This window comes from Platalea leucorodia (genome assembly GCF_965183815.1).
Source record: "Platalea leucorodia genome assembly, chromosome: 5".
Classification (NCBI taxonomy): Eukaryota; Metazoa; Chordata; class Aves; order Pelecaniformes; family Threskiornithidae; genus Platalea; species Platalea leucorodia.
This window is the reverse complement of record NC_138827.1, coordinates 71,486,770-71,502,007: the sequence shown is the minus strand read 5'-3', so window position 1 is coordinate 71,502,007 and position 15,238 is coordinate 71,486,770. Positions and strand designations below refer to the sequence as shown.

Sequence of the window (15,238 nt, the reverse complement as noted above, 5' to 3'; positions counted from 1 at the left end):
ATATATAATCTGTTTCAAATAAAATCTGAAGCCCCAAACTGGTTTGCCCCTTCTTTACACACAAAACACCTGCATTGCAAAATGGTAACAGAGCCTCTGCTAAGATGCTGCTCAAAATGTTTGCACTCACTTAGGATAAGCAGTTCCTAACCATCCAGGGGACATCCACACAGTATCACGGACAAACCCTTAAGGCATCACTCTGATCAGGTAGAAAGCGATCACAGAGGACATAGCCTGCCCACTGCTACTGTAGCTCTCCCAGCCATAAAGAGAAGCCTCCATGACAGTGACCCACAGGGCAGCCTCCTGGAACAGCTCCGGCTTGGAGATACATAAGCATGAAAATCATATCCCAAATATACACTTGAAGTATCTGACTTGATAGTGTCACTAGTGCACGAGTCCTAATGTATGACTCCTGTGCAAAAGTTATTTTTACACCTGGCAGCAAAGCCTCTAGCACTATAAGTGGCTGGGACTATCAAGGATACAATTGCTTATTAAAAATGTTTCTGCATATGGGCTGTTTTGGGATTCGTTCTGTACTCATCCAGGGGCTGGTTCCCACACACATATACACACACATGCTGTCCCAGAAATTCTGTCAGAACACTGGGCTAGAGAGACAGCAACAGGCAAACAAGGTTAAAAATAATACACACATTTGCTTTCAAGTATTCTGACTACAGGTGAGAATGAAGTCACCTATGTTAGCAAAGGCAGACAAAGTACTGGCCAAAACAGAAGTACTACATTCGACTACAGACAGCTGATAAAGGGTCTGAATGCTTTGATTCTCAAGAGGAAGTTCTTACCTTCTTTTTCCCTGTCATATTCCATTCCTTTAGGACCTGAGTTGCACTGCCTAGAGAAAGGAAAGATAAAATACTTCAACAAAAAGTTCAGCTACGAAAAAGAACAAGTGTGTTCAAGAACAGCTTCTAGTCTCCTAGCTGGGCAGCATTTCCATTTGTTGTTGCAAATTCTCTTATGTGGGGAGAACAAAATGAGAAATGCGGTCTTTCTTCTTTTTAGTTACCCGTTTTATTTGATTACACTACATACAGTAGATGGGCTACTTGGCACTACTGCTTTTTATGGCCTTCATTCCACAAAGTCATTACGTGGGTGCCTAACTTAAAGAACTAGCATAAGGCCCAGAAAAATCAACACTCAAATCTCCTGCCCGAAAAGAGAAGCATCTCAGCACCCTAGTATAAACACTGGCTAAACTAGATAGTCCACCCTGACTCTAGAGCTTCCAAAAGTTTTAAAATCTTTTAGCATTTTATCATATACTTCCTATGTTTTATCTGTCATATTCAGAAGACATAAGAACATAAAAATGAAGACTTAATTAGCATCCAAAACAGTAATTCTGTGGACTCCTGCAGAAATTCTTCATTACACACAGTAAACTTAGGCCTGGCAGAAAAAAATGGTTAAAATTTATATTGAAAAATTATTACAATTTTGTATACTTGAAATTCTGTCTGCCAGCCCTAATGAGTTGGTTAGATAAATTTACGGAACAAAGCAAGCAGAGCCTTGGTCAGACCAGTGCCAGCTGCCACGTTAGAAGAAAACTCTTCTGCATCTAGTTGACATCATTATTTTGTTCTCCTGGACCCTAAAGCTGAAAACAGATGCTCATGGTAAGCATGCAGCCTGAATCATCATCCAAACTACTATGGCAGTATCAGCCACAATAATCCTTTTAATCACAACCAGGCTAAAGGTCCCTGCTTGAATTTAAGAATCACTTTACCATCACTGCATCATTCTAGTAAATATTAATTTATTATCCTTTCAAAATGGGTTTCATACTCAGCCATTCTCACTCATTTCAGTGAACTCTTGATGATATTAGTATTAAGAAGTAATGCTGTTTTCAGACCACCATGAGTCATCAACTTGTATTCACAGCCAATGACGTGTGAGGTTTTCAAATGTACCAAAATTATTTTTCTACCACAATAATCCAGATCCAAGATTATCTGGTGAGTCTATCATGCACATTACAAGATTATGTGTCTTGCTAGCAGTGCTAAGCCTAATTTGTTAAATTGTGAAAAAATGTGTATGGAATCCTTCAAAGCTGTATTTTGTTTCCTAGGACAGAACAACACAGACAGAAGGCTAAGAAAACTTCTATTATGTTTATAACTATACATATATCTATATTTAGTTATACACATACATACTTATGTACATATAAATACAATTCCCTCTCCTAAAGGTATGCTATCTTTTGACAGACACCACATTTCAGTATGAAGAAATAAACTCAGACATTTGCTGCCCATTTTACTCCCTGCTGCTGAAAATATGTGATTTCACTTGACAGCTTTGTTAACTGTTTTCACAGTATCGTCCAACACTCTTTTTGTGTTGGCTGGTGTTGTCTTAGCTTTGCTTCCCGCAGCTTTCCTGTGAATACTATGCACAGTGAGGGTTGTTTTAGGGATTCACTCAACTAACCCCAGTTTCCTCCTGTTGGAAATGCACTAACAGTGCAAGTCCCAAAGCCCTCACTTGAACCCACCAGTATATTTTCTTGAACACGTCTACAAAGCAGCTGAACAGACCTTCTGATTATGCTTAATTAGGTAAACACTAACAAAGCAAATAAAACACCTGAACCACAATTTTATTTAACTCAAATTTCACATATTCATAAATTCGTAATAGAGACATCATCTATATGCCACTCCAGATACAAAGCAAGATAGGAGCTGATCTCAGGAAACTAAATTTGAACATTTCTTGATTCAGCATGCAGCATCTCCGAGAGACGCATTAAATGGAGGTGCTCAGCCTTTTTACTCAGCATGGCTGTCCCCATGCTTTTCACTGCATGCAGCAATGCGTTCTCTGCAATTGCGGTATTTCAATCTTAGCAATTTTTGTCATTCGCATGAAAAGATACTCAAAGTGCTAGATTCATTCCATCCACAGTGGCACCTGAATCGACACATGTCTTTTCTTATGCTGTTTCCAGACAGTAACAGATATTGGCTGTTTTCAAATGCTCAGTTGCAAAGACTGCTGAACTCAAGGCACAACGACCCTGGTGAAGTTCAAACAAAGATCATTTGAACTGATGTTACAACAGATTGCTTTTCTTCAATACTTTGTTGCACTCTTGCAAGGCTTGCTTTTGCCCTGTTTCTTCCTCATAGCAGATGACACATGGTTGTGAAAGCACATCCCCTTTTGAGGAGCCAATGGAAACAACTCATAGACCACAAGTGAGCAATGGTAACTTAAGACAAAATAAATTGAATGAAAGGAACACTGAATAATCACGGAGCAACCCTCCACTACTTTCCCCAGGACACGTATTACAGGAAAACAAAATTATTGTTCATTAGATGCATCACATTTTCATTTCTCTGTGTGTGTGTGCACAAACTCCAATTTCCATACATCTATCAGAATCTGACTGTGCAGATGCCTGAATGAAGAGGCACCATATAGATCTGATGGAAGAATTCTGATGCATTTATAAGTAGTCCAGTTTGCTTGCATCTGCTTTTTACATATTAGTAAGTAATTCCTAGTACATCATGATGCTTTTTGGCTGATACATTTTAGTAAATTAATCCAAACCAAACCCAAATCTATTCTGAAGTAAAATAGATATGAAATAAGCAACTTGGTGAGATAGCAAATCAACACTATGAGGCATTTTTAAGATATATAGGGCTTTTGAGACCACTGAACTTTTAAGCAGCCTCAAGCTACAAAGATTTTCAGAGGATTTGCTCATGGTATGCTATTACTCCTGCAAAGGGTTTCTTACAGACTTCGGTGAAATTTCAAAATACTTGCCATTATATATTTATCAGAAAAGTGTTATTTAAATACAAGTGACCTTTCATTAGAGATGGTCTCATGATGCAAAATACAAACACAAATCCAGATTTAGAATGGCTCGAACTTTCAATGGAGTCTTGGTTCAGCCATTATAAATGTCAAGGCTATTTGCAAAATTCAGATTGAGGTTTGAATGTCAATGTATGCATCAAGTTCAGGGGTTTAGGGGCCTGGTTATCTGCTTCAGAACAATCCCAAATTCTTATTGGTTACTGTATCTTCAACAGTGAATTGTATTCTAACATATTTAAAGAGCATTAACTTTCATGCAGAATAAAGAAGGTCTGCAACAAGAATAGCACCAAAAAATGGCAAAGTCAGGTAGACCAGATAAAGAGCCATGTCAAACTCATACTGTGAAGAAGCAAAGACGGAGACAGGAGGTTCAATGATAAAAAAAAAATTTATGTGTCACAATCATCTGAATTTCAGCAGAACAATAGAATATATTTTGAGCCACTAGAGTCTATGAATACTTCAGCATGCAATTGAATCCCCCATGCCTTAGTGAAAAAGGTACACAGTACTCACCATCCATGAAAGCTTGAACAGCCTTGTCTACATTATTATCAAACTGCTGCAATACCAGAACTATCTCATTATTGCTTTTGTTTGGAACAATTGATCGGACTGCATTGATCTGGAAGGAAAAAAAAGGAAGACAATAACATATGGGTTTATCATACTCCTTTAGACAACAAGGTACCTCTGTGCCAATGCATGTTTATATAAATGCATGTTATACGTGACGTGCTGACAAGTATACAACAATGTCTCTCTATGAAGCAATAACCGTCCTCTCCCTACCTGGCCTATGCAAATAAAGAAAACTATTTCTTCCAGAAACCAAATCATAGAACTGGTAGCTAGTAAGCCTGGAACCAAATCCTACCCTCAGTCACAGTAGGAGAGCTTAACTAAACTGACAGAATTTGGCCTTATGCTTCTTTCCTAAATGTTCTATTTGCTGCCATGTGACTTGACAAGACACATCACCTATACAAACTTACAGAGTACACAACTACTTCAACAAGGCTGTTGCATGGCCTTGCTACATCAAAGTTATGATCAGTGGGTTTTTTGACATCTGGAAAACAGTCATATGCATGAAAATAGTCACAGGCTAAAAGAAAACAGTATCATTTTTAAAAGCTCTAGTGGCTGCCTAGCATAATTTCAGTTTGCTGCTGCCTAGCATAATTTCAGCTTGCCGTTCCATATATATGCAGCCACAAAGCTTGTGTAACAAAATCCTGAACAAAGGACATGGGAAGACAAATGCTTCCTTCAGGAAACTGTGCTGATGGATGAGGTGTTACACCTACAGATGATTCTGGCATGCCATGCTTCAATTTCACAGCATTTGCTATTGCTGTATTGTCTTCAGTATCCATTTATACCAAATAGTAATTCAACCCACTATGTTTTAAACAAAATATTCCTACTGGAATCATGTGGATTATTTACTTTCTCATGCCCATGTAATATAGCTGAAAGTAAATAGTAACATGAAACTTAATTACTATATTGTTTTAATGCTAGACAAGCTTTACTAGGTAGTACCAAAATAAAAATACTTGGTTAAATGTAATTAGCAAAACTAACAAAAGCCGATAGTAGTACTCTGAAAAAACAAGAGAATCAGTGCCAAAACCAGTCTAGTTGTTCCAAATCAGCTTTTTGAGCTTCTGTGTCAAGCTATCCAGCATGTATTTACTATTAGAAACTTGTTATTGCACTGCAAATATTTATCCGGCACCCTTCTTTGCCATTTTTCTGTAAGAATACATCCTTGATTAGAGTGTACTTTATTTACTGCATCACAATGTCACCATCCTAATTCCTGACTGTGAAGCACTGATTGTCTTTTTATTGCACTTTTAAAGTTTTATTGCATTTTTAAATATAATTGTGAAAAAATAATACATGAAGATAGATCTGTTTAAGGGAACTAGGCTGGCTTACATGGTGAGAGCATTCACACTACCTTGTCTTAGCTGTCCGTTTAGATGCTGAAGAACAATCTTTCTACATTCCCTTTGTGGAATCTCCATCAGTGGAGACACCAGAAGGTGATTCAGAACACTTAAGTGATCAGATTTATGACCAAAAATCTTATTTTGCTGTTGTATGTTCACCCCACTCCTCAACCACTCTGTTTCCCTGTCCCGTATACTAACATAAGCCACGACTCATTGCAGGCTCTGTTAATACACAGTGACTGAGGGCTCCGACTCACAGTGCCTGCCGGACTTAACTTCAGCACCACAAAAGGTTGTTACTTGCTTCAGCTAAATCCACACAGGATCAAACTTCCTGGAGGATGCTTTCTAGATGAGCTCATCTCTTTCACAGTGTAAGGAAGGCCACTTTCTGACTTCAGCACACAACTTTAGTATATCTACTCAGTATGATTTACTCTGCTCCTGTCCATCATCCTATCACACATCTCCCTGCAGCTTCACATTTGCCCACAATACATTTCAAGTAGCTAGGCTAGCCTTGGACAACTCGGGCCACAACCATAATTTAGAGGGCAGTGGAGTTAAATTGCTTGTCTACTTCCCAGGGACCCTTTCCAAAGGCCTATCTAATCATTTGTCTAACGTTGTCTATGACCGGGCAAAGCTTGCCCACAAGCTAAGTCCCAACCCAACAGCTAGCTGCTTTGGAGTCTCTAGTAAACACAGGTAACTTTATGTTGGAAGTTCAGACAGGGTAGGCTGTCAACTGGACCGCTTGTACCAGGGGCTGTTGTTGCCAGAAACAGCCCAGAAAATCTGTCTGCCCAAGCTTATCTCTTCAGCTGTTGTGTACACATGGGGAGGGAAGTAGCGAGTACAGCTCTCTATGCACTGCAGGCATTCAAGTGAAAACAAACGCAAGTCAACAGGATGTGCAGACAAAGCCCTGGAAAAAGGAGTTTTATTCACCTTCTGATTGTGGGCACAGGCATACTATTTACTGATAAAGCTGCAACAAGTATGAACTAAGCTGGCTCCATAACAATAAAAGTTGGGAAAGACACTAGAGTAGAGCAGGCCACAAGCTGCAGTCCATTTTATGTTCAAGCTGGTAGTTGCCAAACATTTCCACCATGTGGATTACATCTTCATATTCTCACAAAAACCTCCCCTCTTCTTTCACAATCATGTGGATCATCTCTCTGCCTACTCAAAATTGCATAATCTCCTTGTGGCAACTGCTTACAGGAAAAATAGTAAAAGGAAACATCTAGTGTATTCTAACCATCTTTAAATATAAGCATGGGAATTTCATATGGCTTCTAGGTCCTTCTTTGCTATGAAAGGTCTGGAAGCCTCAAGAAGCATCTGGAAACAACAAAGTAAGGCCAAGACCACAGGATGGATCAGGCAACTTGCCACACACTGCAGTTTGGAAACTTCTTAAAGACATTAAGAAGAACATCTGTGGGGTGGAGAACACTGACACACAAGAACTCGACCAGGCAGACTATGTTTAAGACTACAGAATCTACTGAAGACTTTGTTTGCACTGTATGGTCTTTGTTAAGAAATTTTTGATTAATAGAAAAACTATTAAACTAGATTAAAAGCTAAACTGTGCTTCATCCGACTAGTACTATGATTAAATAAAAAAAGGTTATGGAAACATTCTAGTTGTGAAGGTAACCCAAAAAAAGCAAGATGATGATCTTAGAAAGAATACTTGCCAATACAGAGAAAAGAAATTAAGCATGTGATCAACACTGTGGACACATTCCCGTTTTAGTTGGACTATATAAAAATTAGATTTAGGGAACATTAATGTACTGCAGAGCTCAACAGTTCTACTGCCAAAACCCAACAGTATCCTTTGTTGACTGTTGTACAAAATACACATTTGTTTATCTTTCCATTTAGAAACTAAAAACTTTAAGTTTCATGAAAAAAACCCCTCAGGAAAAGAACATCAGATTGCAAAGTAAAGCATCCAGGACTTAGGAAATTCCAAATCAGAAGTTGCTTACACTTTCTTAATCTGCTTCCCTTGTGTATGTATGCTATGATACCCAGGATACGTACAAGTTGTTAGTGTTTCTGCTTTCCAGATTTCTGCAGTGACTTATGTGGGATAAGATAGATGAAAACTAAAATTTGCAACCAGTAGGATATGTCAATATTAAGAAAAAAACAAAATATATATACTGCTCTGTTCAGAAACAACAAAAGCAGATATAAACCCAGAAGTCCAACAGAGGAGAAATCCCAAAGGGTTTTGTTCTGAAATAAAATATTTTGTCTTAAAATTTTTTAGGAACAAAATGGAATAATGTTACCGTATTTTTTCTGGAATTTCAAAGACAGATCTTGTGCCAGACATCAGGTCTCCAACGTATGCACTGTGTCACTGATGCTTTCATCCAGAATACACTGGAACTATTGTACACAGGCAATGAAAAAGTCAGCGATTTCTGGACATCCAGAAGTTATTGAGAAATGGCTACAAGTCGCAAATTGTGACCTGACAGCATACCTGGGAGGAGGACAAGGCACACTGAGGGAGACTAGGCCATATAACAGCCTTAGCCTAGAAATGCAAATGTCAAGGTCCCTGATATTTCACCTCTTAGTCCTTTCACCCTGGTTTCAAAAATATGTGTAGATTTCTATGTTTGAAGCTCAGGTCTGTCCCCACATGCAAAATGTGTCCCATATATTTCTGGAAAAGGACATAGTGATACAAAAGCAAAAGCCAAAGCAAGGGGTAGGCAACCTTCCTGACAGTGTAAGCCTAACACAAACGCACTTCTACAGCTGAAGGTCATAAGAGACATATCACAGACTGGGATGAACGGAGGCACAGCAAAGCTCCAGGAACACTTGACAAATACAAGATGACAAGTGGGAGATATATTAAAGGGAGGGATGTGAGCTGGATCTAGGCAGCCCAGGTACGCTGGCTCCCCTCTGCTTCACCTGTTAGTTCAGGTGATAAACCAGCCCTTTTGCTATTACAGCTATACACCTCAACTGCTTACAAGTCTCCAGCTGCTTGAGAGAAGTCAGTTGCTTCCCAATCAAGAAAACTATATAGAGGTCATTTTTATTAAAGGTGTGGTAGGGTGATTCCAGGGCAGGAGATAATTCCCAACTTTATCCCTCTGAACTTATAGTCCTCAAACTTACCAAGAACATCCATCTTCTCAACATGTAAGCAACAGATTATGAAACTAGAATAATCCACTATTGTATGACTTCTCATCAACAAATTCCTTTTTAAAAATATTTAACAGCCTAAAGGATAAAGTACAAGATCCAAAGAATCTCCTAACATGCAGTGATACTGCATTAATACCTAACAGTCTGCAAGAACAAACTCTCAGCAGTCTACTTTATTAGATTGGGGGGGGGGGGGGGGGGGGGGGGGGGAGGGCCGGACAGATAACAAAACAGTTTTTTCCTACTCACTGAAACTTGATCATAGGAGAAAAACATTACCAGACAGACTACAGGGAAGTCAACTATTTTAATGACTTTGTGAATCATCCTGTCTTTATCCAGTGTAGATTCTCAGTGAACTTCTGTCATCAGCTGGATGCTAGACAAGCATTCCAGGACATGAAGAGAATTCAGTAACATACCTTCTGAACCACAGATAATTGTGCTGTTAATGTCAGCATTAGTTGAGAAGCTGTCACTGACAGTATTTAAATTCCTGGGCTTTCCCTCCTGTAGCCTGACAGGAAAGCGCATTTCTTTGTTTACTACTAAGATGACTTGCTCAGAATTTCAGCTTACAAAAGCTACTTTAAAGCAATCACAGATCTAAAATATAAAGCTGTGATCCTGAAAACAACTGTGTACGCTCATGAACATGGAAGGCAGAACCCACGTCCACCTCCATTTAAACCCACAATCCAGAGACCTACCTTGCAAGCATGCATTTAACTCCTGTGGACCTAGCTACTCTTCTGGATAAGGCTAAAGTTAGTTCAAAGTTTAGAACATTTTTCTGAGCTGAAGTCTTAAGCACTCACTTAGCTTGAAATGCTTGCTCAAGCCGTGTTAAAGTTGCTGCAATTTGAGGGAAGTTGCATCTCATCAGGACCAGAATTCCACAGTCATGAGGTCGTTTTTATCAGTCTCTTACACAAATTGCTGAGGACTGCCCAGAAGTGATATCAAAATTGAAAAAGGTTCCAAGTCCCCTCAGATAAGCTGTTTCTACTCCAAAATAAAATCCCCAATGTCTGATCAGATATACTTGACTATTTTTCTGAGGATTACTGTTAAACTATAGGCAATCTCATTTGGGGCAAATTTTTGGCTCGCCTAAAAAAAAAATTCAGCAACAGGTTACTTCTGAGGAGCATGTCACACAGGAGAGGAGGACACTGAAATTCTAACCTCTCATGGTATCTTACTTGAAGTCCTCATGAACACCCATCTCATGAGACTTTCCTGAGATTCCTGAGCTTTCAAGCTCAAAAAGAAATCCAGCCTGCCTGAAAGTTTTGACAGCAGATTACCTACTCCACATCCAGAACCAAGCTGACATTGCTGTGTATTCCTCCGAGTCCTTTAGGTTCTATATCAAGTTTCAAATGGTTCCCAAGCAACTGTAACAACATGGAATCAATCGCTGCCTGTTTGCTGCTCTACTCCATCTGCTCCCCCTTGGCATCATCTCAAAGAGGATGTTTCTGGTGAATAAGTAACATATCCAGGGTTCAGAGAATTTGTTTATATAGTTCTGACATAGTGACAAATTAAACTTCTTTGCTGAAAGCTCACGGCTGTTCTGAAACCCCTGAACACAGCTGCTCTAATCCCCTTGAAGTAAGTTACTATTATGGTCACTTATTCCGTTAGAAATATTCTTACTTATGCTCAGTTAGGAACGCTAACGCAGATCCACCTTTGCTTTGTACTAAACATTAAGATCAATAGATTTTCTCTAAGTTAGGAGCTAAATTAATTTAGAAGTATGGTTATCGACAAATACACAGACATTTTTCTACTTTACTTTTACTGCATGACAGCAGCAAATCTTTATGTACACATATACACCATATATACCTACTGCAACTGAGGACAGGTAGCAGTGTAGGCCACGTTCAACTAGATTACACCTCCACTTGGGGTTGACCCAAATCCTGCAAGAGGAGCAAGGAAGGAGGGCTATCTGCAGAACTCTGCTGGTTTCTATAATCTGGGAATTCAGCATTAGCAGATGTCCCAGCTACACTGGGCAGGAAAATGCATTTTAAAAACACTTCATGGCAGAATTTTTTAAGGTTTTGAAAACTCCTACACAAACATATTTCATAAATACAATTTGACTTTGCTGCATTAAGAGCACATTTCTTATGTCAGAGACATTTTTCCAGAAGCTTCACTAACATCATGACACACCGAACAAGTGTTGTTAACGTCTTTGGGCAAAATAACAGCTTTGATCAGGACTGTACCTCTTTCCACTATATGACCTGTTTATTGCACTGATACCTTCGGATCATTTATCCCCAATAAGCACAAAACAAATTCTACTTGCTGCAGTAAACTACTTTAGGCAATCATCATGGATTTATTATGTTGCCCCTGTCCCCCAAATTTGTAAACTAATTAAACGGAAAAAACCAGACATTTCAAGAATCCTGAAAGAAAATATGAAAAAGTTTGGCCCTGAATCTATAATATCCTTAACCCAAGTTAAATGGCACATCAGGTGACACAAATGCATTTTGATCAACTTTGCTGGTCTTTGGATTAAGTCCATCTACTTCAACACATGGGTAAGGAACAGCTGCAAGGGTCAACTTTAAGGAAACCTAGTGAATTCATAGATTGGAAACTATCTGCTTTTGTAATGTATGACTTTAAATTTATATACTACTTCCATTCCTTCCACTACGAATCCTACTCTTTCCTTGCATGCTATCGCTTATGAAAACCACAGTTGTGGTGTAATGTAAACAAAACTGTGAACTGCCCAAAACACATCTGAATAAAATTTCCTTCTTGCAGTTTACGGAACAAATCTGCCCCACTGCTCCTACAGCTCTGACACTTGAAATGACAAATGAAAAAGCAAGCCTTTCAGGAGAACTTCAGTGGAACTTCACTCATAAGAGAATCCCAAGAGGAGGATTTTCATCTGAATGAGTATTTTGTTAGTTCCAGCTGACACCAGATCTCACTTGTTCAAACATGTTTAGACACACAATAAAAAAAAAAAAAAAGATAGGCCCAAAAGCAATTCCTGAAGTTTGAACAATTCCCAATATTTCTTTGGATCAAAACCAAAATCATGTCCCAGAGCTGAACGGCTGTCCTGGGGAGTGCCTGATATTCACTCTTCTCTTGTTAAACTAAGAGGGTCTAATTGTTGCAGGAGACAATACATCGCTTGTATTCCTCACTCCAATTGCTTCTTCTTTGGAGGCCTTGTCATTCAGAATCTCAGCACCTCTTCTGGTGATGTACTAGGTTAATGCTTGAATACTTCCACTAATTTTATGGAATTATTTTGGATTTAAGCCATTGAGTTTGGGCCATTTCATCACTTAATCCAGTGAACTTGTGTGCATATGATCTGAACTACGTATAACTCTCAGTCTCCGAAAATCCTGATACTAGAAAACAAGTCCTTAGTTATACTGTATTTTGAGGCACAGATGCGTATAATCAGAGGCAAAAGGGAGAGTGGCATAGTGAAGGAAGACTATAGCAAGGGTAAGGGCAGAGGGAATTATTCTGAGGGAGATCCTGATGGTAAACTTCTCCTTGTACTAGCTATGCAGGCACGTAACATCGCTTGCGGCTGCTGAAATGCAGAACTTGTGTTATTCCAGAAAATATGGTAATCAGAACAGTCCTGGCTCCCCACAAGAGTATCACAGCTGCTGGAGCCTCTGCCAACTATGGAAACTTCCGTTAGCCTTCCTGACATCACATTTATATAAATCTCTCGGGGCGGGGGGGGAAGACATAAAATAGAATGTTTAACCTATTGACTTTATGAACTATTTCAGCTGAAATGCCAAGAATGAATTATACAAGTATCAGTACTACAGAAGCATTCTCTTACGACTCAAATTTGGGGGAGGGTCTTACAGAGCCTGTGTGTGAGCATAATGCCCAAAAAGTCTACCTCGGCCTCACATCACCTTTAAAGCAGTGGCAGAGGTCTTATTTCCTTGGAAACTGGAAGCTGATCATGGAAAGAAGATAGGGAAAGGCCACCATTTAAAAAAAAAAACCCAAAAACAAAACCAAACAAAAAAACCCAAACCCAAAACCAAACAGAACAAACATTATGCTAAAACTTCATGGGCTCTGTACTACATTTTTGTCACAGAGAAACAATATCCAATTTAAGGAGGAACTTGTGTTTTACTTTTGCAGAAACTTAGAAGAATAAGTATTTGTGTGGACATGTACAGCTCCTTTGGCTTCATTCAAGTCCTAGCAGGATCAGAGTCTTAAATATATTTACAATCTGCAAGCACTGAGGTAGAAGAAAGGAAGAACCGGGAAGGAACTGTATTCTATTCTGTTCTTTTTAACAAGGTCTGCTTATATTTGTGTTGATGGCAATGGATTTGTGGAGCTTAGCAAAAGTAATTAAATTTATAAATCTTGGTTTTGTTTCCCAGAAATACTCCCTGCAAAAATGTGGATAAAAGTAAATATTAAACTCATTGCTTCAATGTTGTGTAGCATGATCATGTCTTGCTCTGTAAGTTTTCTCAGTGAGAAAGGGATTTGATTTTGATTCTCTTACCAGGATACTGTAAATACGTCTGCTTTTCAAATGTGCATAATAAGTCCTTATGTTTTAACAGTCTGTGTGCAAATATAATTAAAGCCAGCTCAGCAGGACTTATCTGTTCAACCCTTTCCTTGTATTTCTAGTGCATTACTCAGAGGGTTCTAAAGCTACAGTTGCTTGAGAGTTACTCAGTTTGTTGCTGACAGAAAGAGCCACCATACTGTAAACGGAATATGAGATGTCAAATGGAGGTTCTGTGCCACCACAATTTAATCTCATTTTAAAACAAGACAGACTTGTCCAGGTAAAGCACCAAACAGAGCATGCTAGCTTCTCAGCTGATGTATGTAGAGTTCATCAGGTTTATGCTGTTCAGTCACTAAGCCTTTACTTAGTAGGTCATTAGTCTATATTTTCCAGAATAAAACCCAGCGATTTTGCCATAAAATGTTAATTGCTGTTAAACTAAGTTTTCACTTTGGCAAAGGGATTTAGTGGCACTAAATACTGATGGAAGATAAAGGAATAGAGAGAGGAATTATTTACAACAGAGTGTATTGATTCAATTATTTTCCTGCCTTAAAATATATATGCTCATAAACATTTGATTTTAGACACTCCCAGCAGATATCAAACTTGGAATAGCAGATATCTAGTGTGAATAAAAGTTCTGTTGCAGTTCTTCATTCCTAAACTAGCAAAAGACAAACGGATGATTTGTAAAATCCTGCACTTGTAAAACTGACTAAATTAATTAAAAATAAAATCAAGCTACACAGTAAACATGCAGAACTTCAATTGATTTACTGAGTTGCATTTTGAGAGTTACTGTAACTCACCTTCCAGAACTCTGGTACTAGGGGATAGGATTTGATGACATTACTTTCTCTTGCAAAATCCATCATGCTACTCAATATTTAAACCCTGTCCTGTTATTAAGAACTAAGAAAGGTACTTATCACTGAAATACAGATTCACGTTGACATGCTAATCTTCAAGCACAATGAGTGATTCAGGAGTTAACAACAAATATGAGGAAAAACTACTCAAAAAGCAGGCACCTGGGCAATGCAACAGGTAAGGAATTGTTTCCCATCAGGGGAAATAAAGCAAAAGTTCTACATCCTTTTGAAAGCAAAGAAAGTGAGTAAGCCGTGAAAGACGGTCACAACAGTCTGAACAGAAACTCATTCCCACCTGAACTACTTAGTATAAATCATCACTTGCTATGCTGTTTCCTCAGCAGCTTCATTCATGTATTGGTGGGCAGGTTAACAGTTTGTAACTGTTCTTTCAGGAAACATCATTAGCAAACAAACTTGAGGAAACCTAGTTTCAGGCTCAGTAGTTGTCATGGTTCATCAAGTCTTTATAAGCCAAATGCGATGTCTAAGCCATTAACTACTAGTCATGATCAGTTCTGAGAAATACATTACCCAACTTAAAAGTTCATTATTTGTGAACTCAGAAGTGAAACAGCAAGTTAACTAAAAATCTGACTACTGATCTCTAGTTCAAGGCTATTTCTTTCCTCTGTCATGCTGTGGTGTGTTGTATTACATCTTAATTCTCTATCAATTCTTGTGACTTTTCTGGATTGGAAAACCACATTTATAGT

The 15,238-nt window shown here is 38.6% G+C and overlaps 1 protein-coding gene across 1 annotated transcript in view; it reads right to left on the bottom strand.

Moving 5' to 3' along the window:
• SPATS2L (spermatogenesis associated serine rich 2 like) overlaps positions 1-15,238 on the bottom strand; it is an 88,019-nt gene that overhangs the window by 30,300 nt on the left and 42,481 nt on the right. Inside the window, exons 4-5 of the mRNA XM_082313226.1 lie at positions 4,414-4,522; positions 819-868 (exon numbers count right to left, since the gene is read on the bottom strand). Coding sequence (XP_082169352.1) covers positions 819-868; positions 4,414-4,522 — 159 coding nt within the window. The remainder of the gene's footprint in view (positions 1-818; positions 869-4,413; positions 4,523-15,238) is intronic.